The sequence below is a fragment of the Paroedura picta genome, chromosome 10 (genome assembly GCF_049243985.1).
Source record: "Paroedura picta isolate Pp20150507F chromosome 10, Ppicta_v3.0, whole genome shotgun sequence".
Taxonomy (NCBI): domain Eukaryota; kingdom Metazoa; phylum Chordata; class Lepidosauria; order Squamata; family Gekkonidae; genus Paroedura; species Paroedura picta.
Window position 1 is genome coordinate 15,903,729 of NC_135378.1, and position 26,569 is coordinate 15,930,297.

The following is a 26,569-nucleotide window of genomic DNA, read 5'->3' on the forward strand; positions in this document are numbered from 1 at the left end:
TCCAAAAAATAATGGAGATATCACAATGCATTGCTGAAACATTACACTTGCTACCTGTGGTCATACTGTACAGTAGCAATCCCCAACCTGTGGGCTGCAGACCACATGTCGTCCGTCCACTAATTGGAGGTGGTCCCTGAAGGACGCTTTCTCTCCCCCCCCCAGCTCTTTACTTCATCCCCCACCGGCCCTGTACAACACACTTTGGGTGTCATTGTCTCCCATCACTCCCAGAAGGGACTATCTCGTTGCAGAGAAACAAGCTCAGGGTTCCCATTGATTTGTCATTGTCATGAGTTAAAATTTCCATGAAAATAAAACGTTCCTTATGTTCATTGTTGTGGCGTGTCTGTATCTTATTTTGAAGGGATGTTTAAACATTACCATAGCGACCAGAGAGCGTTAGGGCAGTGAGAGTAGAGGGGTAAACTACCCTCCCCACCGGGCCTCAGTAAAAGGCGTTGAGTGGTCCCCGGTGATAAAAAGGTTGGGGACCACTGCTGTACAGAGTACGTCTCACTAGCTTAGTGCGCACCTCGTGCCTCGCCTCCTGGAGGTTTACAGCTTGTGTCTCCATGTCCTTTCCGTTGCATTTCTTGGATATCCGTTGCATTTCTTATTGTGCACGTTAAAAGCTTTTCCCTATGGCTGCTGCATAAGATGTTTTCACATCAAAATTTCATTTTAATTTATCATCGAATACAAAACACTGAAAACAAGAAAGAATCCCCTCTCGTGCAGTTCCTTTGAAACCACCTGAGGCAACTGCAAAGGCGAACATTCAGCCATCCATGATCACCTCATGTATATGAACTCGGCAAGAAGGATGTGGGAGGAGGAGAAGGTGGAGAAAAAAACCAGAGGGGGTGGGGGAGGCACGGGCCCTGCAGTTTAGGATCTTTAAAGGACCACAACCATTTTGCAGGGTTAGCAGGAGGCCCATTTGTTTTCGATTCTCTCCCCGCATTGACTCAGCAGTAACACGGCTGTAATCACCACCATTTGAGAAACCCTTCTCCAAAAGGAGGAGAAAAGTGCTGGTGAAGTTTCTTGGCAGAGAAAAGTCAAGCTCTTCTCTCTGGGTTGCAAGGCACAGACAGGAGCGTTTGTCCTCAGGTGTCCAGGCCTGTTTTGTGCTCTTCTGTTTCGCCGGCTTGCTGAGCAGCGCCTGCACAAACGCTGTCCCCAGGATTGTCTACAGACTGGTCGAGTTCTGCGCCCGCAGGCTGAGCCGTTTCATCCTCCTCTTCCTCTTCGGCTTCTCCGTCGTCTTCCACGTCCATTTCGAACACTCGCACGTGCCGGAGGTTTGAACTGAGCTGGGGGGAAAGGAAAAGAGACACACTGACGGTGTTTAAAATACAAATACAAATATTGGCAGAAAGAACTTTAAAACCCCTAGGAGCTGTTTCTTTGCCGTTAAAACGATTCCAGTATCCACATCGCTAGGGCATTCCAGCACAAAGCAATGTCGCATTCTATTTCCCCCCCCCCCCTAATGTGCAGCATCATTTTGAAGAGTCAAAACAGTAGCATCATCCTTGCTTTCTTAACAGCCTTCCAGTTGCACATTGACTCTGGATGTTAATTTTTGCATCATGACTGCCTAGTTGGAAGCCACGAGAAATGTATTTTTGCAGCAGTTACAGAGTGACCTGCATGTGGAAATAGCAAACCGCATATAGAATAACAGAGTTGGAAGGGGTCTCATGGGTCATCTAGTCCAACCCCCTGCACTATGCAGGTCACTCAAATCCCTATCGCTCATCTACTGTCACCTGCCACCCCCTTGAGCCTTCACAGAATCAGCCTCTCTGTCAGATGGCTCTCCAGCCTCTGTTTAAAAATTTCCAAAGATGAAGAACCCACCACCTCCCGAGGAAGCCTGTTCTACTGAGAAACCGCTCTGACTGTCAGGAACCTTCCGGATGTTTAGATGGAATTTCTTTTGACAGATGGAATTTCTTTCACAGAATCATAGAATCACAGAGTTGGAAGGGGCCATACAGAACATCTAGTCCAACACCCTGCTCTACGCAGGATCAGCCCAAAGCATCCTAAAGCAATTTCATCCCATTGGTTCTGGTCTGTCCCTCTGGGGCATGAGAGAACAATTCTGCTCCATCTTCCATATGGCACGCTTTTAAATACTTGAAGATGGTTCATGTGCAGTGTTTCTGTGCCAGTGTTTCACTTGTCTTTATTGGTAATTGTCCCTGGGGTCAAAACACTGTTTTTGTGAATCTTTATCATTTATCAGATGGTGTGTGTCGTGTAGCCAGGGGATCTGGGGATTTTCTGGCAGCCAGACAAGGGATGCTCAGAGGTGGTTGCTGATGCCTCCCTCTGTGTTGTGACCCCTAGTGGTCCTTGGAGGAACTACCACTCAAATCCTTGGAGGTCTCTGATCCAAATACTAGCCAGGGTCTGCCCCACTTGGCTTCCGAGATCTGATGGGGTCAGGCTTGCCTGAAGGTAACCCCGTACAGCTACCAAATGAAACTAAATGGAACCTCCATGTTCAGAGCCAGTCAACATCTGAATCCCAGTGCCAGGAAAGCCTGGCCTCTCTGCCATGTTGTTGGTGCTCCAAAAGAACTGGTTGGTCACTGTGTGAGGCAGGAAGCTGGACTAGAGAGCCAGCTTGGTGTGGTGGTTAGGAGTGGCGTCTTCTAGTCTGGTTTTATTCTTAAATACAGCCCATCCTTATACTATTAGATAAGATCCTTGAATTGATGTATCATTTATCTCATTTGACATTGGCAGAATAATCACCTTGTTCACAGTACCAGGATGAAGTAAGACTGCAATTCTATGGGAAAGGCCCATTCCATTTTCTTGAGTTAAGGTGTCTCATATCAGACAGCAAACTCTCCAAGGGGAGCCTGGAGATCTCCCACCACGACAACAGATCTCTAGAAAACATGGCTGCTTTGGAAGGTGAACTGCGTGGTCTTATAGCCCAGGGGTAGTCAACCTGTGCTGGCAGGGGCTCATGGGAATTGTAGTCCATGGATATCTGGAGGACCACAGGTTTACTACCCCTGTTATAGCCCACTGAGGTCCATCCTCTCCCTAAACCCCACCCTCCTCAGGCTCCACCCCCCCCCAAATTTCCAGGCATTCGTCAACAGAGCTGTGTAGACCTGTCAGCATGATGCTTACCACGCAGGAAACTTTCCGAATGCCATTCACAGCCACATACTGGGCCTTCATGTTCTCTAGCACTCGCCACTGACTCTCTATGCTGATGGTGCAGGTAGGAATGTCATCAGCTTGCTCATCCAACCTAGCAGGGAACCAAGGGTAAAACACTGGGAAGTCAACAACCAATTCTTAATCATAACAAATAAATTCATGAGCCCCCAGACATTTTTGGGATGCTGACCCACCGGTGGATGCAGCTACAAAATGGCTGCCACAGGAGGCAGAGCCAGCCACAAAATGGCTGCCACCGCTTACCTCAGTCACATAGCGAAGATTCTTGTGGGGGCAGCTGTTGCCAAAGCAACATTTAAAAAAAAAATCTGCACAGCCTATCAGAAAACTTGCCAGGTAAAACACCCACTTGACCCCACCCATTTCCTAAGAAGCCCTGGGGTGACGGAAAACATGTCTATTTATGGATCCTGTTTCCAGTTCGCACCTTTGACCAGAATTCCAGGAGAACTGTAATTCCCGAGTTTCCTTTGTATATACCGATGATAAAGGCAGCTGGGCCAGAATTCTCTCCTTCCCCTCTTGCTTGGAATTCTCCGCTAGGACGACGGTTATGGTCTCGTCGTCATAGAAGTGGGCATCAAGACAACTGTAGAAGCTGCAGCAAGGCACGGAAAAGGGCATTTCGATGTCTGTCCAGTCTGTTTCCCTCATCTAGAAAGCCACAACTGGACTAATAGCCTCCTGATCTTAAAACTGTCACCAGGATAAAACATTATGGAGAACCAACACAAAAAAAAGTGAGACAGAACAAACCTTGAGAAACAGGGAACCTACATGGTGGACCATGCTGCCAAGTCATAGTCAACTCATGATGATCCTGACAGCTTTTAGGAAGCAAAACAAGAATGGAAGTGGTTTGCCCTTGCTTCCCTCTGTGTGTTGCAACCATGGACTTCCTTAGTGATCTCCCATCCAAGCACTAACCTGAGCTGACCCTGCTTTGCTTTCAAAATTAGACGAGATCAGGCTAGCTTGGGCCACCAACATCAGGAACATTTCCCTATAAACTCCTCGAAGACAGATTCAGGGAGGGAGCCATGCTGGTCTGAAGCAACAGAACAAAGCTGGAGTCCAGAATTACCCAGAATTAAACTTAGTCGGTCTTAAGGGTGCCACTGGACTCAAACTTTGTTCTAAGAACTCCTTGTATTCCTCTATCTTAGCAAGTTCAAATTTCCAGCAGTGTTTTAATCTTTTATCTTGCCTCATTTGGGTTTTTTAAAAGCAAATTGCTACATACACTTTGATGGTGTCAGGCAGGCTTTCTCAACCAGGATTTTCATGAAACCCCGGGGTTTCTTGACAACCCTGCCAGGGTTTCCCGAATGGGTGGTAATGAATTATTTTTAATACATTTTAAATGTTTATTTATTGGGTGATATCACCATGTATGGCCATATCTATGACCTGTTCCCCTCCCCCTGCCAAAATGGCCAATGATGTGCCCAGAGGAGGAGGGAAGGCCCCAGGTAGGTGTGCACACCGCTCTTCTTCCCAATCACATTCTGCATGATCGTGCCATTTCTAGGGTTTCTTCGTGCCTGAAGAATATTTCAGGGGTTTCTCAACAATATAATATAGGGGGTTTCCAAGCTACACCAACAGAGAAACTGAAATAAGTATGGATGGAAAAGGAGACAATAAAACTGCATCCTTACATTTCCCCCCTGATGTGTTTGCTGCTCTTCTGTTCCATTCCTCCCAAAGAGGTACTTTTAATAAAACAGAATTCTTCCTTTGTAGCTAGCATTATCCCCAGGGCGTTCTTCAAGAGGTTTCTATGTAAGTTTCTTACTGGGGTCTATTTGCATCCCCTGTTGGATTAGTATGACCCCCATATTACCAAACAGGCAAAAAGCAGGCCTCATGTCGCTCTTCCAAAAAAGGAAGTTGCTGTGTTCATAAGTCTACCTCTCACCCCCACTTCCACTTGCCGTCTTAGGAAAGCCACATTCTCTGCCTCATTTAGATGGCAACATTTCAGTTTGCAGAGCTAACTGGATCATTTGATTCTGCAGTCCACAGAGGCATGAATGCAGTTGGATGGCAGCGTTGATAATCAGCACCCCCAACTCCCCAATATTAAGCCATCCAGACACTGCCTTATCCTGGCTGTATTCTAGGTGTAAGAGCCAAGTAATACATTCTCATTTGATGAAGCAGGTTACCGCTACCTTGCCAGCTGGGGCATTATTCAGTCTTGAAATTGTACTAACCTTACACCCGAGCTTTCATTAATATTGTTGCTTGGGAGGCTTACAAAATCAACGGCCAGTATTCCATTATTAGCAGACCTAAAGGGTGAAAAATATCATCGTGTCAACCAATTTCTATTATTCTAAGGTGATAGAAGAATTTCAGGTGGGTAGCTGTTAGTCTGCAGCAGGGGTTCTCAACCAGGGTTCTGGGGAAAGCCGGGCTTACACAAGAGCTCCCCAGGGCTCAGGTGGACTTTCCCAGACGTTCGGATGGCCACTGACATCACTAGATGTCACTGGAGCCCACATCCCCTTTGCTCTACAGGCCTTGTCTCTCCACAGTGGAAGCGGTAAATGATGGATTGTTCCCACATCTTACTTCCATGCCACCACTTACAGGGTTCCTCAAAGCCTGAAAAATATTTTTCCCCCTGGGGGGGGGGGGGAGGGTCGATCAACCCTTTCCCCAGGGGTTGCCGCTGCCATGCCACCACAGCTGCTGTGGTGGCAGCCACGCAAAGGGGGGCACAGCATTAGGAAGGTTGAGAATCGCTGCTTTAATGAAATAGGCATCTTATTCCATGCCCTAGTGATGGTGGTTATGTAGAACTATGGTACATTTAGATATTTAAAAACAAAAAGCCACCAGATATTAAGAAATAAAAAGCCACCCTGGTATGTTATTGCAGGGGTCCCCAACCCCTGGTCTGCGGCCCGGTACTGGGCCGCAAAGGCCGTCATACCGGGCCGCAAGCAGCCGCGCCTGCCTCCCCCCCCTGCAGAGAGAGGGGGGGAAAGAGGCCGGCACGGCAGCCGGTGCGGCAGGCGCGGCACCCAGTTTGGCAGCTACGCAAACGCGCACGCGCGGAACTGCCGCGCATGCGCGTTTCCGCCCCCTGGTGGCCAAAACATGCATGCACGGCAGCTCTGCGCATGTCTGTTAGTGCCACCTGGTGGCCAAAACGCGCATGTGCAGCAATTGGGCATGCACGTTTATGAGCAACTGCGGCAGCCGGGCCGCTGGCTCTCCCCCACCCCCGGAGGCGGTCCCCGACCAGAAGAAGGTTGGGGACCGCTATGTTATTGTACCTTGAAATATCTGTGTGCCTCCGCAATATATATATTTTCGAAACGGAGTTTTCCAGCATCGTAAACAAAACATAATGCAAATGGGATGTTTTATCGTTCCACCTGCAATGGCAAACATTCAAATCCATTAAGAATTACAAACACTATAAACAGACTGCGGCAACACAATCACACAAACATACTTACAAAAAGGGCAACTTAAAGAGGTGAGGTGCTGAATCCTCACTGAAAGGGAAAAGGAAGACGTGAGAACCAAACGGCAGCAGAACGATGTGAATAAAAACAATGTATTTATTTATTTCAAAGCACCCAGACCTACCTCCTTGATGCTTTGTATAAGGGCACACAAACTGCTTGGTGTATCGACTTGCCAATCACATCCTACAAAGTAAGGATTAGAAACATATAAGTATAATAGAAATAACCAGTCACGGCAGCCCAGCTGACCAATGGGCTGGCAGCACTAGAATCATAGGGAGGGGGAAAAGTTCTATCAAACTAAATGGGACTAGAGCAGGGGCAGTCAAACTGTGGCCCTCCAGATGTCCCTGGACTACAATTCCCAGGAGCCCCCTGCCAGCGAACGCTGGCAGGGGGCTCCTGGGAATTGTAGTCCATGGACATCTGGAGGGCCACAGTTTGACTACCCCTGGACTAGAGCATTAAATAAAAAATATTGCACAATTATTCATGTGGCCTTTAAAAGCTGCCCAGAATGAAAGGCAGAGAAGGAAAGGGGTGTAATAGAATGATTTTGAATGGGGGTGGTGAGGAACAGCCCAAGCACTCCCTTATCCACCTACCTTTCCTCTACACCAGGGGTCCCCAATGTGGTGCCCGTGGGCACCATGGCAACCACTGACACCTTTTCTGGTGGCCACCAAGTGTTTTAAGGCAGTGGGTGTGGCCAGTTAGGGCTTTGGCCCAGCAAGGCTTCTGATTGGCTGTGCAGACTTTTAAAGAGGTCGCTTTAGCTGCAGCTGCCGCCACAACAAAAGCATCTGTGTTACTGAAGCTAAGCTGTGGCAGCCATTTTGTGACTAGCGCCACCTCTTGCAGCAGCCATTTTGTAGTTGCCTCCACCATGCTATATCAGAAATCCAAATAAGCTCTTAAGGTCAGACTGGTAGGGGACTCCTGGCTCCACTCCCTCCTTGCAGGCTTCAGTGGCTGCTTTTCAATTAACATATGCACATCAGGAAAAAGTTACAGTGAAGTTTGTATAACTTTGCCCTAAAACAAATTCCTTGCTCACAAAGTCAAGGGTACACCACGAAAAGAAAGGACGGTTCAAAATGAGTACAACAACAGAAAAAAGAACCCATCCTAGGCCACAATAAACAATTTCACAATGAATGCAACTAAACGTCTCTAATCTCTTCTTTTAATTGAACAACCAAAACGGCCTCCAGATTATAACCGTTTTCAAGTGAGTTTTCACAAAGTCAAGTGAGTAGCTATGGCTTTCGCCGCAAAATACAAAATGAACACTTACAGCCGGCTTTTGTAAACACTGATCAATGATTCCTTCCATTTGCCGTTTTACAAAATGCAGGGACTTCTGAGGATAGTACGGAAACAGTAAAGGGCTTTCTGGATGGGGTGAAAAAGGAAGAACTTCTCTTTAAAAAACACGCACACAATTACTCTGTGGAACTCTCTGACACAAGATGCAGTAAATCCTCCTAGCTCAGTCACCTTTAGAGACAGATTAAATACATTATTTGGTGGTTGGACTGGCAGTTGCTGTAATCCTTCATCGGCAAAAGGGAACCTCCAGTTTGAGAGGCAGTAACCTTTTAAATACCATTTTGAGGGCCAACAACAGAGGGAATGTTGTAGCCTCTTTAGAAGAAGAAGAAGAGTTGGTTCTTATATGCCGCTTTTCCCTACCCGAAGGAGGCTCAAAGTGGCTTACAGTCACCTTCCCATTCCTCTCCCCACAACAGACACCCTGTGGGGTGGGTGAGGCTGAGAGAGCCCTGATATCACTGCCTGGTCAGAACAGTTTTATCCTAACCACTACACCAAACTGGCTCTCTACACCAAACTACACCAAACTGTGCTATACCTATAAGCTTTCAAGGCCTTCTGGTGTGTGGAACTGGACACTCTTATATGAATTACTGCCTGGTCTTTCACAGGCGCTCTTATTTTCTATCAAGGATTCAAACCACGAAGTTCTAGCTTTGTGCCAGCACTCCTTCTGGGCACTCCTGCACCTGTAATCCCACCTGAATGATTAATGCAGAGGTCCCCAACTGGGTTCCCATGGGCACCTTGCCTAGTGCCTGCCAAGTGTTTTGAGAAAGGGGGTGGGCCTTCTGCCTAGCAGGCTTTTGATTGGTTCGGAAGATTAAAATAGCATTGTTTCAGCGGCGCCTGTCCCTACACTGTTGGCTTTATTCTCTCTCACTCCTCTTTCTCGTGTATGCTTAACAATGACTCCTCTTGTCCCCTCTACTTGAGAATAAGATAAGTGTTTTTTGTACCCTGCTTTTTACCAGTACCTAGCTTCCTTCATATGGCAACACCCGTCAGGCAAAACACATAAAACTGCTTGTTGGCTTCTAGTTAAGAGAGATGGAGTGTGGAGGACAGTAGCTCTGATGGGAGAAGTCTTCAGCCTAAACTGGGAACAATGGCATGGTTTTCAAATTTCAGTTTGCTTGCTAAGAAATTTTATAGAAATGAAAGACCCTTGTGACTAATGGCTTTATTGTTTATTTCTGTGTATTTATATGCTGCCCTCCCTCAAGGGCTCAGGATCTGAAGACACTGTGGTTCCTAAGGAAAGAGTTAGCCCGCTTTATATGTTGGATCCCACTTTATGGATTGGATCCAGCAAGATGTTTGGCTCGGTCTTCCATCATGGCTTTTGACCAGGGGTAGTCAAACTGTAAGCCCTCCAGATGTCCATGGACTACAATTCCCAGGAGCACCCTGCCAGCGAACGCTGGCAGGGGGCTCCTGGGAATTGTAGTCCATGGACATCTGGAGGGCCGCAGTTTGACTACCCTTGCTTTTGACCATGCAGGTCCCATAATCCCCAGCAAAGCCCCTTGGGGGTCGGAAGGTGAGTGTTGGGGCTGGCATTTACCTGCAGCCAGGGTGAGTGGCAACAACAGGGCTGGAAGCCCTAGTGGTTATTCATTTACATTTACAGCAATGGTTACGTTTTACTATATATCTTAGTTAGCTATATATCTTCATAGTCATATTTCTTTATGTATTCCTAGCCATGCATTTAGCCATGTGTGTAATCCTTCCAGTTATGAGGCAGAAGACTCTGCATTCCATCAGATGGTTGCCACGGGGACGGCCAGGCCTGCTCTCTCGTCAAGGCCTGTGTTCGAGTTAGAAAGGTTGGGAACCTGAAAAGGCCTAGGCTTGAGCCTGGGAACCAGGGGGTGGTCTCCACCATGGAAAATCCCCATGAAGCCCACCCATGTACTACCTAGTCTGTGAAGTGTCACTGACATTTACACCTGTCATCTGATGTCACCATTGGGTTGGACCAGAAAACTTATTTAGTCTGTGATTTGTTTTGCAAACTTGCCTTGGTCAATTTTGTTTGCTTTTCCAAGCCAAGAATCACTACTGTAACCCTGCTCCTGATTCCTAAACAAACTCTTGTTTATGGAGTTTGAGATGGCCAAGTAGTTGTTCCTGGCAGTCTCCCATAAGCTGGATTGACTCTTAGCACCTGTCAATCATCCCCTGGACCAAGAGGATGTAGTACCTTTAAGATGGCTGCCATGTTGCAAGAAGTTAAACCACTGGTTTCCTTCGGTGTTAGGTGGGGAGACGAGATCATCATCTTCATCTTTCAAATACTGCAAGGAAAGGATTTGCACAATGCATTTCTGAATGAGGCAAATGGTCTTTTGGTCGGCTCAGGAGGCAGCAGAAGTCTTTTGCTCTCTTTCTCCCATTCAACTGTGCAACCCTGTGAAGAATTGCTCCAGTCTGAGCCCACGGATTTCAATAGGCATAAACCTCACACTGGATTGCACTGTTAGCCTTCCAAAAAGCTTAGTGACTCTCTCTCGTTCTGCATCTTTTGGAACAGCTTTATTGTCCAGATTGCCTATCTAGGCAGAGGGGAACAGTTAATCAGAGAGGGCTATAAACCTTTGCCCTGTGAAACCCGTGGTGGAAACTGCAGCATGAGCACCTCGTAACCAGAAGCTGTCAAAGCAAGAAAAGAGACTTTCCATCTCTTTCGTAAAGGTATTACCCGAGACGGAAATATAAAAATGCAGATGGAAATATCAAAATGCAGAGGCGGTGATCTTTCCATGGCAGCTGCTCCACTGACCCTGTTCTTAGCGAGTCATATTCTCACCTCTATCGCTTACCTGGCCCACTCTTTCCACATTGAAGTACTTCCCTTTACGGCTGTAGAGTTCAGGTGCCTAAAAGCAAACAAAGAGCACATCACAGAGAAGCCTGTTTTTGCACCCTTGCAGGGGCACCTGGCCACCAGGCTGAACTGAACCCCGTACAACAGACTTTCTCAACCTTTTTTACCACTGAGAAACCCCTGAAATATTCTTCAGGCTTGGAGAAAGTGGCGCCATCCTGCAGAATATGGTTGGGAAGCATCGCTGTGGACATGCCCATCCGGGGCCCCTCCCCTCCCCACCCCCTCCAGGCCCATCGCTGGCCATTTTGGGAGGGGGGAGGCTGGTCGACATGACCATATTAAATTCCGAACACATTTTAAAAATATATTAAAAATGCAAACTCTTCCAGGGCCGTCCAGAAACGCCAGGGTTTCACAAGACCCTGCTTGAGAAAGCCTGCCCTAGAGACAGGTAACAAAGAGGACAAAGTGGGGATCTGCAGTGGAAGGGGAGAATTGCTGAAGACTGGTTTCCTTTCCAACAGAAGTGCTGCTCCATCAGTGCTTGATCATCCCACCAGTGCAATGGCGGAGGTGCGGAATGCAACCTTGGGAGGAAGGCCGTGAGCAAAAGCCATTTACCTCATTGAAGTGCTCAGTCAGAAAATCTGCCACAAAAGTAATGTCTTTTTGAGTCATCTGAAAGAAAGAATGAATTGTACGTTTTAAAAATAATGTCCACGAAATACAGCACGCTTTAAAACAGCTTTTTAGCAATTGTTCCTCCCCCCCTTTCCGAAAACTAATAGGTAGCAACCAAAATGTTCACCCTGATTTTTTTAACATTTATTTTTAAATATGCGAGCACAAAAAGGCTACCTTGTTCAGCTCTGGAGGGACATGATCTTCTGACATCCGTAGCATGGCTGGAAAATAAGGAACGGCCACGGTATTGTGAAGAGATTAATTCACATCCCCCCACCCCCTCCACTGCAAAAATTCACATCCCCCCCCCCACCCCCTCCACTGCAGCTGTTATGAAGGAAGAAATCCCGTTCTTCCAAGGCTGATGCTAGAATAAGGATCTTGAACCAAGCAACAATCCACACAGTACCTTTACTGGGACCCACTACAGTGACACAGATGTACACACAAGCTTTCAAATGAATTCTGGTTTATTGCTGGATTCCGAATTTGGTCAAGTATCCCTGGCACACAACTTTTCACTAGAATTAAGGACTGCGGAAGTAAATTCTCAGATACTAGCCAATCACTGCAAGAGCCAGTTTCTAAACCAGGGATTCCCAGCCCAGGGTCTGCTGGAGCTCCAGAGAGCGTCTGTGGCCTTTCTCCTCCTACCATAATGGGCTTGGCCACAATGCCCAATTTCATTCCCCCCCCCTTCCCAAATGTGAGTGAGTTTTCTTCCTTTCTTCCTTCCCTTTCTTATTTTTAAATTTATATACCGCCGCTCTCTGACAGGTCTCGTGGCAGTTTACATGATAAAACCACATCTTGTCGTTTCTGTGCCTGGGAAGGGTGATGGAGCCTGAACACCTAGTCCTGCCTTAAACTAGCGATCCCCAACCTGTGGGCTGCAGACCACATGTGGTCCTTCGACTAATTGGAGGTGGGCCCCAAAGGACACCTCCCCCCCCCCGGCCCTTTACAACACACTTCGGGTGTCATTGTCTCCCATCACTCCCAGATGGGACTATCTCGTTGCAGAGAAACAAGCTCAGGGTTCCCATTGATTTGTCAGTGTCATGAGTTAAAATTTCCATGAAAATAAAATGTTCCTTATGTTCCTTGTTGTGGCGTGTCTGTATCTTATTTTGAAGGGATGGTTAAACATTACCATAGCGATCAGAGAGAGTTAGGGCAGTGGTTGAGAGTAGAGGAGTAAACTACCCCCCCCCCCCACCGAGCCTCAGTAAAATTGTCAAGCGCTGAGTGGTCCCCGGTGATAAAAAGGTTGGGGACCACTGCCTTAAGCCACCTTCTATCCCTCCCCGTCAGTCCTCCTTGAGCCTGCCTGTTAACATCGGTGGTGACGTCACTTCTGGGGTGTGTGGGGTGTGGACAGCTGATACCACTTCCGGGGCTCCAGAATACAGACACTTTGAAAAATAATAAAACTAATTTGTATGATATGTTGCATTTTTCTTACCCACGTAGAGCCATCGGAAAAAAGCTTTGAAATTTTTCATACTGCTGTCTATAACTCTGCAGGGAGAAGGCAGAGGAGGTTAAAAGTACATTTTAAACTTGACATCGATGCTGATGAATCCCCAAAGGTGCATTCTTAAGGGACCCCCTCCCCACCCCTCCAACAGAAAAGCTTCAGTTACAAAGAAGGTAGCTAGAGGGTTGTGTGTTTGGTTTTGGACACCACCCTTTAAGAAAGACGTTGACAAGCTGGGACACGGCCAGGGGAAGGCTACGAAGATGGTGACCAGTCTAAAGACCAAGTGCCAGGAGGAAAAGTGGGAAGACCTGGATGCATTTAGCCTGAAGGGGAGGCGATGGAGAGGGGATACGATAGCCGTGTTCAAGCACCAGAAGGGCTACTGCAGGGGTAGTCAAACTGCGGCCCTCCAGATGTCCATGGACTACAATTCCCAGGAGCCCCTGCCAGCGAATGCTGGCAGGGGGCTCCTGGGAATTGTAGTCCATGGACATCTGGAGGGCTGCAGTTTGACTACCCCTGGGCTACTGGATAGAGGATGGAACGGAATTCTTTTGTTGGCCCGTAACTTTAGAGAACCAATAAACTGAAATTATACCAAAAGGGTTTTTGGCTAAACGTTAGGAAGAACTTCCGGATAATTGGAGGGTTCTTCGTTGGAACAGGCTTCTTCGGAGGGGGGTGGGCCCGCCTTCATTGGAGGTTTGTAAGCAGAGGCTAGAAGGCCACCTGAAAGCCCTGCTGGTTCTGTGAATTGCGGCAGATTGTGAGAGGGAGGGCAGGAAGTGATGTGCCGATGCTCAGCTCTTGTGGCCCTTACATCTCCGGCGTGTGTGTAGGTGAGGTAGCTGTGAATTTCCTGCATTGTGCAGGGTAGGGATGGGCACACACCACACCTCTGCAGTTGAACTACCTCCTCAAAACAGAGAGGGGCGTTACCCCACGTATTGCAGGCGGAGAGCGGAGGCTGGGAAAACTGTGGCCCATCCTAATGCAGCTTAGAGAATCCGTGACTGAGCTTTCAACTCTGCTCTCTCACCCAGCAGGCCCCACCAGCTCTCCGTAGGCGAGCTGCTCCATAACCTTAGGCAGAATTACTCTGTTGTATAGCAGAACATGAGGACGAGCAGCAGAAGATACAACTGGGCTGTTGGCAACGCAAGGCCAAGCAACTTAACAAGAGAACGTGAGTTCTTTTGCCCATAACTTTCCTGAATCATACTTACTGAAGCAGTTCGTTCGCCTTCAGGATGAAGGAGCCCACAGCAGTAATGGCTTCTGCAAAGAGAGCCAAGATGACTTAGAAGCCAGCCAAAGTTGTGATCCACGTTCTCATTGGTGAGCCAGCAAGCGTACCTTCTATTCCTGTCACATCCAGCCCCAGAGACTCGTATTTCTGCTTCCACGATGCCATTCCTTTCAACTCACTTAAATGGTACAACAAGGCCTCAGAGCCACTGTTAAAGCAAGATCGCAGAAGTGGTTAATGAAGGAGTCTGTGTTCTGCTAGAGGGGGAGAAAACACTGGATGTGTTTTAAAGAACAAAGCGCGAAAGAAGAAGAGCTGGGTTTTCGGACCCTCTGCTTACTACCAAAAGGAGTCTCAAACAATTGCCTTCCCTTCCTCTCCCCTCAACAGACACCCTGTGAGGTAGGTGAGAGAATGGTGACTGGCCCAAGGTCATCCAGCAGGCCTCATGAGTTTCAAAGCAGCTTAAAATCACTTTCCCTTCCTCTCCACACGACAGGCACCCTGTGAGGTCGGTGAGGCTGAGAGAGCCCTGAGAGAACTGCTCTGTGAGAACAGCTCTAACAGGAATGTGACTAGCCCAAGGTCACCCAGCTGGCTGCATGTGGAGGAGGAATGGAGAATCAAACTGACTCACCAGATTAGAAGCCGCTGCTCCGGACCACAACACCAAGCTGGCTCTCCTGGTGGACTGTAGGGGTGGCTTTGCAGTAGCTCCCATTCTACACCCGTCAGGTAGGAGGTGGCCCTCCAAGGTGGCAACAGAATTTATACAGCCTTGTCTCCTATGCTTTTAGCATTCACCAGAAGCCACTGGGTCAGACTTTCTGGATCAGAGGTCCTCAATCTCTGGTTAACATTCAACTCTATTTATCCTTGTTATCACAAGGTAAGGCAGGAGGGAACCTGAACAGATACCGGAGGCCCACGATGGAGATTAACATTCTCACAATGCAGTCTTAGGCAAAGTTAAACCCTTTGAAGTCAGCCAAAATCAAAGGGGCTTCAAAGGATGTAACACTTCCTAGGCTGGCACTGTAAAACAGCTCAGGCAAGGCTTAGCTTTTGGATGGAAGAAGAGCTGATTATCCTGAGAATTGGTAAGTCTCCTGTTCTGAACAGAGCTACACTTCTACTTGAAGGGCCCCATGCAGAGCACTGGGGACCCAGCAGTGCCCCTGCAACTGTAGGCAACAACTGTGAACAGTTTAATTAGCTTCAGTTTGGTGCACCAGCTGATACCACTCGTAGTAAAGGTAGCTAGTGAATCTTATATAGCTAGACTACTGTAAATTGCTCTATGTAGGCCTGCCTTTGAAGACTGTTCAGGGACTTCTAGCAAGTTCAAAATACAACTGCTTGCAAATCCTTTGAAGTGAGCACCTTGGAAGCATTCAGGGGCTACAGATCTGCACTAGTTCTCAAGAACAATTCAAGATGCAGCTTTTCACTTGTAAAGCCTGGGGCCAGTCTATCTTAGGGAGGAGGTTGTCCTGCTTGAGCCCCCATCCAAACGCCCTGAGAGCAACTACAGAAAGGCTGCTTTAAGTTCCAACTTTGCCAGAGTGACGCCTGCTCAGGTACACCTTCTCAAAGAGACCTGCCAGGCTAGCTTCAGTGGGCCATTTCTGGACAACTGTGACATTTTTTTCAGAAATCTGGCTGAACCAGCGTGGTGTAGCGGTTAAGAGGGGGCAGCCTCTAATCTGGAGAACTGGGTTTGAGTCCCCTGCTCTTCCACATGCAACCAGCTCAGTGACCTTGGGCTCACCACTGCACTGATAAAAGCTGTTCTGACTGAGCAGGAATCTCAGGGCTCTCTGAGCTCCACCTCCCTCACAGGTGGGGAGAGGCTAGGGAAGGCGAATGTAAGCCACTTCGAGACTCCTTCAGGTAGTGAAAAGCAGGGTCTAAAAACCAACTCTTAAACAAAAAACACACCTTGCTCTGCTCTTGCCAATCTGCAGTTTGTATGATTATAAACGGTCTTGCTTTACATTTTACTATGTTGTTAGCTATCCTGAACGCTCCACAGTATTACGCTTGGTGGGCAGTATGTTTTAAAAACAAAATCACAAAACAGAGCTCTCAAGCTTGGAGAAATGACTGAGGGATGATATGATAGAAAATTACGCATGGCATAGAGAAAGCAGTGAAAGAGACCCTCTTCTCCCTTGCCCACAATACAAGAACTTGATGGTTTTGGCCTCTGAGTGACACAGAATGTCGGACTGGATGGGCCATTGGCCTGACCTAACATGGCTTCCCTGATGTTCTTAACTTTTGCCTAGCTAGTCATTCAATGATTCTGCCCATCCCAGGAGTTCTTGGACACGCTGGGAAGCCAAAATATTTTTCCTCCTATGCAGCATGAGGAAGAATGCCTACTTCGTCTTTATTACCATGAATTAAAAATAGATCTTTGCTATTATCTTGCTCTTGCTAAAGCTGGAACCTTATTTTTAAAACAATGTTTATATACCCCAGTTTCTGCCCAGATATGGCCCCAAGGAGCCTTAAAACATCATTTTCCCCTCAGAACAACAACCCTGTGAGGCAGGGCAGTCTTCAAGCATCAACTAGACAAACACTTGTCTGGGATGCTTTAGGCCAGGGGTGGCCAGACTGTGGCTCTCCAGACATCCATGGACTACTACTCCCATGAGCCCCTGCCAAAGTCTGGCCACCTCTGCTTTGGGCTGATCCTGCATTCTGCAGGGGTTTGGACTAGATGGCCTGTCTGGCCCCTCCCAACTCTAAGATTCTAGGTTTATTTTTTTATTTATTTATGTTTATATTTATATACCGCCGCTCTCAAATGTCTCGCAGCGGTTTACAAGATCAATAAAATCCCCTACAATACCCCTTAATACAAAATGTAATAGCATGGCAGGATGGCGAACAATAAAATACCAAACCTCTCCCCCGTTCAGCACGGGTCCATAGCTCTCTTTCTCCCTGGGAGCAAGGAGCCTAGTTGACCTCAGTTTAGGCTGAGATTAGGCTGAGAGTGCATTTCTGGCCAAGGTAGCACAATCTTCCATGCTGGAGATGCGATCTCACCTTGAAGCTGCACACTCCACCAATCCCGTCTGAACACACTTCCCAGGACTCACCTCTGCAGATGACTTATGACGAGTTTCTGGATACTGGAATACGAAGACTCCATGGATTGGCCGAGTTTTTTCAAACCCTGTGGGAAGACAGTTTGTTCAGGCTGCTGCAGACTGAGAAGCATGCCAGAAGAAAATGTGCAAGGGGAAAAAGTTAGCGTACCTTCACGGTTAACTGACTCATTAGCAGACCCTGAAGTTCAAGGCTGGGTAGGAAAAAGAGAGTCAACATTCAGTTTTCTTTTTTTTTTCCTGTCAAAAGGAAGATGAGCCAGACAAAACAGGATCCTTTAGGGCAGTGGTCCCCAACCTTTTTATCACCGGGGACCAGTCAATGCTTAACAATTTTACTGAGGCCCGGGGGGGGGGCGGTAGTCTTTTGCCGAGGGACGTCACCGCTGCTGCCTGAGCCCCTGCTCCACTTGCTTTCCCACTGGTGCCCCTGACTTCCTGTTGCCCACTGGGGGGCACTGCCAGCAGCAGCTGCGCAGTGGCACGCCGAGGGGGAGCCCCAGCCATGGCAGCCACTGGAGAGCACCAAAGGTGAGCTGGCGGCAGAGTGGCAGGGCAGCCCCCGAGGCAGCAGCTGGGGAGGAGGACGAGGAGGAGCTGTGGACCGGTACCGACTGATCCATGGACCGGTCCCGGTCACTGGACCGGGGGTTGGGGACCACTGCTTTAGGGTGCTTACCTTGCTTTGCCCCACAACAATAGCTGCATGAATTCATCTTGCACAGATGTAGTGGTATTCTTCTCCTATAAAATTGGAAATCACTGGCATCAACACATTTAATTAAGAAAAAATATTCAGTCCTATCTTTCAGCTTTGAAGGCCGGCTCACCTCCTCAATCCTGGTGGACCCTGATTACGTCCAGCTGTGCAAGGGTGAAGGTGGGTGGGCTTGTTGCCCTATCACTACCCCTGTGGCAGATGTCTCGCTAGCCTTTTATGCAGGGGCAGTCAAACTGCGGCCCTCCAGATGTCCATGGACTACAATTCCCATGAACCCCTGCCAGCGAACGCTGGCAGGGGTTCATGGGAATTGTAGTCCATGGACATCTGGAGGGCCGCAATTTGACTACCCCTGCTTTTATGCTTGGCCTAGGAGCTGTAGTGCTGAGCGGTGACAGTAAAGAAATCAGCCTCCCCAGACAGAAGCTCTTCCATTGGTGGAGCCAAGCCACTGAGAACAACTAAGACAAGAAAGTCACACTACACTGTAGACCCAGCATTCCCTTCTTCCTTTGAGCCCTTTGGATAAGCCTAAGGATAGGATGTCAGTACATTAATGCCCCCTTACCCTCTCGGAAGCGGCAAGTACAAAACGGGCCCTTTTACAAGAGGGCCAGCTCCCGTCGTTTTCCCAAGGAAAGAAATGCAGCAGCTCTCAAAAGAACCATTGGACAACTTGTCCAAGGTCCCCCCCCCGCCCCCCCGGATACCTGTACAAATTTAGTAAGCCGTGAATCCATCTGCATGAGTATTTCTTCCCAAGCTTCACACATACAGGTCAGCGACAGCTTGATATACTACAAAGGAAAAGTTAACAATTCAGCCCTTTTGTCCATAGCATTGGGAACGCAGCTAATTTACAGAAAAAACTCTAACATTGTGATTAAATTGAAAGAGCCTTTTAATATGGGGTGTGGTTTGGGTGGTTTTGTGTGTGTGCCCCTTGTAAAAAATACACACAAGGTACACAAACATCCCAAGCACATCTCCAAAGCCCTGAAAATGCATCCTAAACTTATTGAAGAGCAGCAAATTCACATTTTGGGGGGGATTAATTCTTTAGTCTCAGAGTATGAATTACATAAAGAAGGACCCTGAAGCGACTGTAGGACTCCTTGATGGGATGCTTAGAAGTGCAATGAGGACAGAAGGAAGCCCACAAGCTGATGCTGGCTGAACAGTCTATTTATTATCCCAAAAATATAGAACCAGGCTCTGGTTCAGCCATCGTCAGTTCATTGGTTTCCTTCTGTCCTGGCGGTTTGGCTGATGGGTCCTTCGTTGCTGATAGAACTCCAATAAGACAGTAATTATTCCAGAATGCCAAGCGGCCTTAAATATAGATCTTGCCTTCTCAGTGACTAATAGACCAGTGCAAGTATAATTTCCCCTACTCTTAAACGGCAATAAGAGATCAGCAGTGAGCTGCAGATTTTTATCATTCCTTGTTTCTCACCATACTTATTCTCCTTCCCTTCACTTTATTGGGGGGCAAAGAGCAGGGACTCTGTCTAGTGACTTCACTGGGATATTTATTTCTTGTATTTATATGCCACCTGCCCTGTAGAATCAGGGCGGCTTGCTGAATTTAGAAGGCCACGCAATTATATAATGTTAGAAGTTTGGAATTAAAATCTATTACAATACAATTTCTCATAATAAAGGAAAATAAAGTGAAACACAGTCCCCTGCCAGGTGGAACGGGCTCCCGGAAGCGCTCAGGGCCCTGACCGAGCGAAATAAGTCCCACAGGGCCTGCAAGACGGAGCTCTTCCCCCAAGCATTTGGTTGAGGCTGGGGGGAAGGAGAAGGGAGATCTGCCCCTCCCACAGCACTTCCAGCAAGTGGCCTAGGCCATCGCTCTGGAGTCACATCAGCAATGGGGGGGGGGGAGTGACACAGGAGGGTTGGGGTAGGGGGTCAGGGTATCATTCTACTGTTATTTATATGTTGTCAGGACTGGTCAGGAGTGGCAGCTTAGAAATATGAGGAACAAATAAATAAATTATCCAGGTCTGCAAAAACTGTCTCCTATTCCAGAAAATGGAAAAAGAGGTGATAGTTGGTGTATTCAGCAATTTGATTAGATGGAGTTAGGGAGGGGGGCCGGAAGTATTTGGATTTAGGTGCCGACCACAGGCCTGGAGGAACTGCTCGGCTTTGCAAGCCTTGTAGTAGAATTAAACAGATCTTTGGTGGCCTGCTAGGTTTCTTACTCTTTCCTTTCACAGACTCTGATACCAACCAAAATTCCCCATCAACAAGGACCAGCTTCAAGCCCGAGTTGCGGGGGAGGGGGGGGCATCCGAGCTTGCAGGGATTTTAGTTTGTACAGGAGGACACTCAGTGATAAGAACACAGTTGCAGGCAGACGGGAAAAGAAGACTTCTTGGCACAGACTGTGAAGAGCCCCCTCAGGAAGGGAATACTCTACTGACACTGGGAAGATCTTTCAAGATTGTACCTGCAGGAGAGTGGAAATGTGGGTAAATTTTCGGGCCATTCGGGTCACTTCAGGCAAATACGTCGAGAGGAGGCTGGTGTCGAACTGTAACAAAAAGCCAAACTTATGCAGGAGACAAGCATCGTAAGAGAAGAAGACACATGCATCTTGAAGTCTTCATCTCTTCCTAGAAGGGTTTCACTTGTGTTTAAATTAAAATTAAACTCTTGAGTTTACTGTATTAGCACCCCGCCTTTCTCCCGATGAGGGCCCAAGACAGCTTACATTATTTCCTTGCCTCCATTTTATCCTCACAACAACCCTGCAAGGTAGGTTAAGCTGAGAGAGTGCTACTAGCCCAAAGTCAACCTGCAAGCTTCCATGGCACACGTAGGGATTCCAACCCAGGTATCCGAGTTTCAAAAAGAACTATCAAAAGACTCTTTCAATCGTAGCCCTTGGGGACATATGAAAATTCACCTAGGAAGGCAGTAGGAGACAGTTTAAATCCAATACTTGGTTTATCACAGCTTAATTGTGCTCTTTTATCACGTGTTGAGCTTTAGAATCTACGTGGTGTCCTGCCAGCAAACAACAGGCTTCCCAATTTGTCAGCCAGTCTTTTAGAAGGGACAGGCAACAGTTTGTAAGCTTGAATATCTACTTAACGAAGTGTGAATAAAAAGGTTTAGAGCCTCACCCTTCAGGAGAAGAGAGGCTGGAGATTACATCTGGAAGAACAAATACATAATGCAAAGGGATCTCTTTAATACTGAGTGGTGTCAAAAGGTTTTTAAAAATTCTCCCTCCTGGACTGCTGAAATTTAGAGTATTATGGAGAGAATAGATTGCCTTAGTCCAGCCTTTATCAACTTTTTTACCCTTGAGAAGCCCCTGAAACATTCCTCAGGCTTCAAGAAACCCCAGAAGGGGTGTGATCGTGCAGAATAGGGTTGGGAAGCTGAACTGTGTACATATGTGTACCATATGGTCATGTTGATCCCATCCCCCCCTCCCAAATGGCCCATGATGGGCGTGGAGGGGGTAGAAAGGAGAGCCCCCCCCCGATAAGCATGTACACAGCCATGCTTCCCAACATGACCATATATGGCCATGTCCCCCGATAATGAATTTTAAAAATACATTAAAAATGAATTAACTCCCACCGATTTGGGAAATCCTTCCAGGGTCAAGAAGCCCCAGGGTTTCATGAAGCCCTGGTTGAGAAAACCTGCCTTAGGGGGTTGGGATGGCTGTAGATTGCGCTGACCTGTTATAATCGACCATGTTAGCTAAATTAAACTAACAACATACATCCAATCATCCAAAGATTTTCCGAGCAAGGGATTTCCTGTTTCCCCCCTCCTGCGGCAACCCACAGAGCCCTGAAATGTCATGCCAGGTGAGTGGAGATTGCTCTCCCCCCTTTCCTACAGCTTACAGGGACTGGGTGGCTGGATACATGGGCACAAGAGACAGCAGGTTTGTCAGAGGCCATCTAATGAGCTAATGAGAGATGAAATTTGAACTTGGCACTCATTTGTCATTCGGCCTCTTAGCCATTAGGTCACACCAGCTCTTAAGCAAGGGGAGACAAAAGGCCCATCTTACACAATAGCTGGCATGGTGTAGCAGTCAAAGGGTCAGACTGAGACCAGGGAGACCCAGGTTCGAATCCTCACTCTGCCATGGAACCTTGCTGGGTGACCTTGGACCTGTCACTCTCTCGTCCTCACCTACCTCACAGGGTCGTTATGAGGACAAAACAGGACACAAGAACGATGTAAGCCACTTTGGGTCTCCATCAGACAGTACAGCGAGATATAAATAAATGAATGAATTTAAATCATCCGGGTGGCCGTAGCCAAATTTCTCTCTGCTTTTTTTTACTTTTTTGTCATGCAGCTGTTCAGAACCAGTAAGCTGAGGGTGGCAATTTTATCATCATCAACTTAAAACTGTTGCTCCAAAACACTCCTCTGCACCCAAAACCACCAACTTGACTCACCTGGAAGAACGTTATTTCCGGCTCGCTCTCTGGAGATGTTTCTACTTTGGTAATAACGGATAACGATTTCAAGTCACTCGAGAGGCATAAGGCAAGACAAGAACCAGACACCTGGAGGAGCCCAAGACAAAAGTTTTTGGGGAAAATACGCAAGGAGACTCTACTGTAGAGGTACACCAAATTTTATTTAAAATAGATTCAAGTGGGTTGCCGTGTTGGTCTGAAGTAGCACAATGAAAACTGAATCCAGGGGCACCTTTAAGACCAACAAAGATTTATTCAAGGCATGAGCTTTCGAGTGCAGGCCCTCTTCCTCAGACCAAATGAAACAAGGATCATAAACATACAGATATAAGGCAAAAGTTAATTGTGGCAAATTAGTAAACTGTCTCATAATATCCAAATTAAGCCATATTACATTTGGATGACACCAATTTGCCACAGATTGCCTTATTTCTGTACGCTTATGATCCTTGTTCCATTTTGTCTAAGGAAGAGCGCAGGCACTTGAAAGCTCACACCTTGAATAAATCTTTGTTGCTCTTAAAGGTGCCACTGGACTCTATTTTTGTTGTGCTTAAAATAGTAAGACATAGCTCATCATGAGCAAAGAAATGGGATTGTATGTATAAAGAAATGTATAAAACTCTTCAGAATACAAGATGGTTTGTGTCCCTGAGAGATGCCAGCCTTCCATCTTGTCAGGGCTTCTCGGCCTTTAGAAACACAGTGGTTGGAGAAACTGCAATAGCTTTCCAGGGGATGGACACCTGGAATGGTTCATTCCAGCTCTTAAGGAACAGAAGACCCAACCAGAGGAAAAGGGGGTCAGTTTCAATCACTGATGCTTTAGACCAGGGGTAGTCAAACTGCGGCCCTCCAGATGTCCATGGACTACAATTCCCAGGAGCCCCTGCCAGCGACTGCTGGCAGGGGCTCCTGGGAATTGTAGTCCATGGACATCTGGAGGGCCACAGTTTGACTATCCCTGCTTTAGACAGTTTTGATACGTTACTACCAAACTGCCAGCAGTCCCAAAGTTATCTGTGTTTTGCTTCTGCACAATTGAATAATACCCTTCAAAATGTCAAGTGTTCCTGTTAACGGAGTATTAAGTACAAAGGTAAAATAAAAAGGGTAAACTGTTAGTTTCCTGCACTGTGCATTGGGTGAACTAGATCAGTGGTCCCCAACCTTTTTATCACCGGGACCGGTCAACGCTTGACAATTTTACTGAGGCCCGGGGGGGGGGGGTTAGCCGAGGGACACCACCACTGCCGCCTGAGCCCCTGCTCAATTTGCTTTCTTGCCGGCGCCCCTGACTTTCCACCACCCCACTGTGGGGTGCTGCCAGTAGCAGCTGTGCAGTGCCACATCGAGGGGGAGCCCCAGCCATGGTGGCCGCTGGAGAGCACCAAAGGTGAGCCGGCAGCAGAGTGGCAGGGCAGTCCCTGAGGCAGCAGCTGGGGAGGAGGACGAGGAGGAGCCGCGGCCCGGTACCGACTGATCTACGGACCGGTGCTGGTCCCCGGACCGGGGGTTGGAAACAACAGAACTAGATGACCCTGGAGGACCCTGTGATCCTATGAAAATCTCTTAGGGGAGGACATGGCACTGAAACATAGTAATAAAAGACCAACATACCCCAGTTACTGTGGCAATCTTATACATCCCATAAGCATAAACCTCAATGAAGCCAGAGTTGTTCCCAAGAACCAGGGCATTCAGCCTAAATAAAAGTCACAAAAAGGAAGTGTTCAGTGTTCTTATCTATTAAGTAGGTGATGTAATATATTGACATACTTTCCATGTGATTTTTTAATGGACTGTCTCTTGTGTTTCATTACAGAGATATGCAATTCCATTTATACACCCGCAAGGAAAAGGGTCAGACGCTTTTAAACAAATGGAAGCTGGGACTGGATAGACTCAATACAATGACATTCAATTATCATTTAAACAACAACAAGGGAAAAACCCCTGAAAAACCCACAGTGTTGTGGGAAGTTGAATGGCAGCTGATGAAGCACTGGAGCAGGAGAAATACACTGCAACCTGTTATGTGGAAGCCTGTCCCTAAGGTGCTGTATCTGCAGTAGCAACTGGGAAACTGAACAACTGCATTCAAAACAGGAAAGCCACCAAAGAAAAGGGTGCTGTGCAGAGAAACAAAGCATCCCTCTGCACAAAGCTTATCTGCCACACCTGAAATCTGTCTGCCCTTCTTTACCAAGGAACCCCGAATCTGTTTCAAACGACTTCTGAAATATCTGGAGGACATCTCCCTTTCCCTTTTTTCCCCTGGGTCTACTTGGCAAAGGAGTTGGCATATTTCCATGGCCCTTCAATGGCATGGGCCTCTTTTCCTCCTCTGTTCTCTAGTGGTGAAACACCCGACAGTACGGGATGCGGGCCAAATCCAAAGGGTGCCTAAAGTGCCCAAATGTAGCAATTTAATTTCCCCTGCAGGAGTGAAGGGCAATTGATCCAGTATATTACAGAGGCTAAAAGTCAGTGGGCTGGATTCAGCCACCTTTTCCACACACCTCTCACCCAGCTCCTCTTGTCATATAGCTCTTGCATCCCATGGCCCCCTTGCTAGGTGGTCAAAGGAGACCTTTCTTCCCTTTTCATCAGAAAAAAAGCTAGTTAGATGTACCCTACTATGGGGGGACTTCACGTATCCTCTGTTCTGGCGGGCCTAGCTTGATTGAAGAAAGGTAGGCCTGCTATAAGCAGAGTAGGGCTATTTTGAACTGCCTTTGTATTCAATGTTAGTAACTGGCTGCTAATCATTTTTCCTGTCATATCTATCTATCTATCTATCTATCTATCTATCTGTCTGTCTGTCTGTCTGTCTGTCTGTCTGTCTGTCTGTCCGTCCGTCCGTCCGTCCGTCCGTCCGTCCGGCCGGCCAGCCATCCTTCCACCCACCCGACCCACCCACCCACCCACCCACCCGCCCGCCCGCCCGCCCGCCCGCCCGCCCACCCACCCACCCACCCACCCATCCATCCATCCATCCATCCATCCATCCATCCATCCATCCATCCATCCATCCATCCATCATTGCATTTCTATCCTGCCACTTTCACAAGGGCTCGTGGTGGCTAACAATGATAAAAACCCCAATACATAAAACACATATCTGTGATGTAGTGTTGAGATTGTCCATACCATTCCGTACAATGCAGCTTCCCCCCTGAAGCCATTTTTGACCACACAATCTTCCTCAGAGGATTTTTTTAAATGTTCCAAATTGAGCCCTACAGCACAAAACCAGGTTTTCACAACCAGGGTTTCCTGAAACCCTGGGTTTCTTGACAGCCTTGGGAAAGGTGGTCATTATAGACTTCAGCTGTACCTGAACATGTATCCTGACCTTTATTTTCTCAAAGATTAACTTTAAAAAAATCAAACACATGGCCTACCTGACATCACCCATGAGCTTCATAATTTCATCTGACTTTTCTTCGCTAAAAAAGAATATATATATATTTAAAACACACAGCAAGCATGGTATTTGTTCTCAAAGTCCAAGTAAGATAAAAATGGGAAATGAGTTACCTGAAAATTTTGGCGGTGGTACTGAAGCTATATTTAAAAACAGAAAAGAAGCACATTCAATGATATAAAAATGAACCTAAGAAGAACCCCTTGGATCAGTCCAAGGAGGGTCCATCTAGTTTCTCTGGACAGCCAATAACAGGGCCCAGAGGCCTTCATAATTCTCCTGCTGGATCAGGCCACTGGTCCATCTAGTCCAGCATGTTGTCTCACCCAGGGGGGAACCAGTTTCTTTGGAGAGCTAAGCAGAGGGCAGAGAGGCCAAGGTCTTTCTTGAGACCAAGGGGTTTCTTGAGGGCCCTAGAAGGGTTTCTCGAATGGGCGAGAGTTAATTAATTTTCCATGTATTTTTAAAAGTTGTTATTGGGTGATATGACCATATCTGGTCATGTCGACCCCCCTCAATGGCCA

At 47.4% G+C, this 26,569-nt stretch overlaps 1 protein-coding gene across 1 annotated transcript in view; it reads right to left on the reverse strand.

Moving 5' to 3' along the window:
* Positions 1 to 649: 649 nt before the first annotated feature.
* Positions 650 to 26,569, reverse strand: part of ANAPC4 (anaphase promoting complex subunit 4) — a 30,867-nt gene continuing 4,947 nt past the window's right edge. Inside the window, exons 6-29 of the mRNA XM_077301501.1 lie at positions 26,159 to 26,185; positions 26,023 to 26,067; positions 24,236 to 24,320; positions 22,592 to 22,702; positions 20,605 to 20,688; positions 18,851 to 18,937; positions 18,099 to 18,163; positions 17,571 to 17,613; positions 17,411 to 17,487; positions 14,402 to 14,502; positions 14,272 to 14,323; positions 13,028 to 13,083; positions 11,737 to 11,783; positions 11,500 to 11,556; positions 10,871 to 10,927; positions 10,252 to 10,345; positions 8,005 to 8,102; positions 6,829 to 6,890; positions 6,696 to 6,734; positions 6,510 to 6,611; positions 5,439 to 5,516; positions 3,647 to 3,817; positions 3,166 to 3,289; positions 650 to 1,319 (exon numbers count right to left, since the gene is read on the reverse strand). Coding sequence (XP_077157616.1) covers positions 1,113 to 1,319; positions 3,166 to 3,289; positions 3,647 to 3,817; positions 5,439 to 5,516; positions 6,510 to 6,611; positions 6,696 to 6,734; positions 6,829 to 6,890; positions 8,005 to 8,102; positions 10,252 to 10,345; positions 10,871 to 10,927; positions 11,500 to 11,556; positions 11,737 to 11,783; positions 13,028 to 13,083; positions 14,272 to 14,323; positions 14,402 to 14,502; positions 17,411 to 17,487; positions 17,571 to 17,613; positions 18,099 to 18,163; positions 18,851 to 18,937; positions 20,605 to 20,688; positions 22,592 to 22,702; positions 24,236 to 24,320; positions 26,023 to 26,067; positions 26,159 to 26,185 — 1,969 coding nt within the window. The 3' untranslated portion in view covers positions 650 to 1,112. The remainder of the gene's footprint in view (positions 1,320 to 3,165; positions 3,290 to 3,646; positions 3,818 to 5,438; positions 5,517 to 6,509; positions 6,612 to 6,695; positions 6,735 to 6,828; positions 6,891 to 8,004; positions 8,103 to 10,251; positions 10,346 to 10,870; positions 10,928 to 11,499; positions 11,557 to 11,736; positions 11,784 to 13,027; positions 13,084 to 14,271; positions 14,324 to 14,401; positions 14,503 to 17,410; positions 17,488 to 17,570; positions 17,614 to 18,098; positions 18,164 to 18,850; positions 18,938 to 20,604; positions 20,689 to 22,591; positions 22,703 to 24,235; positions 24,321 to 26,022; positions 26,068 to 26,158; positions 26,186 to 26,569) is intronic.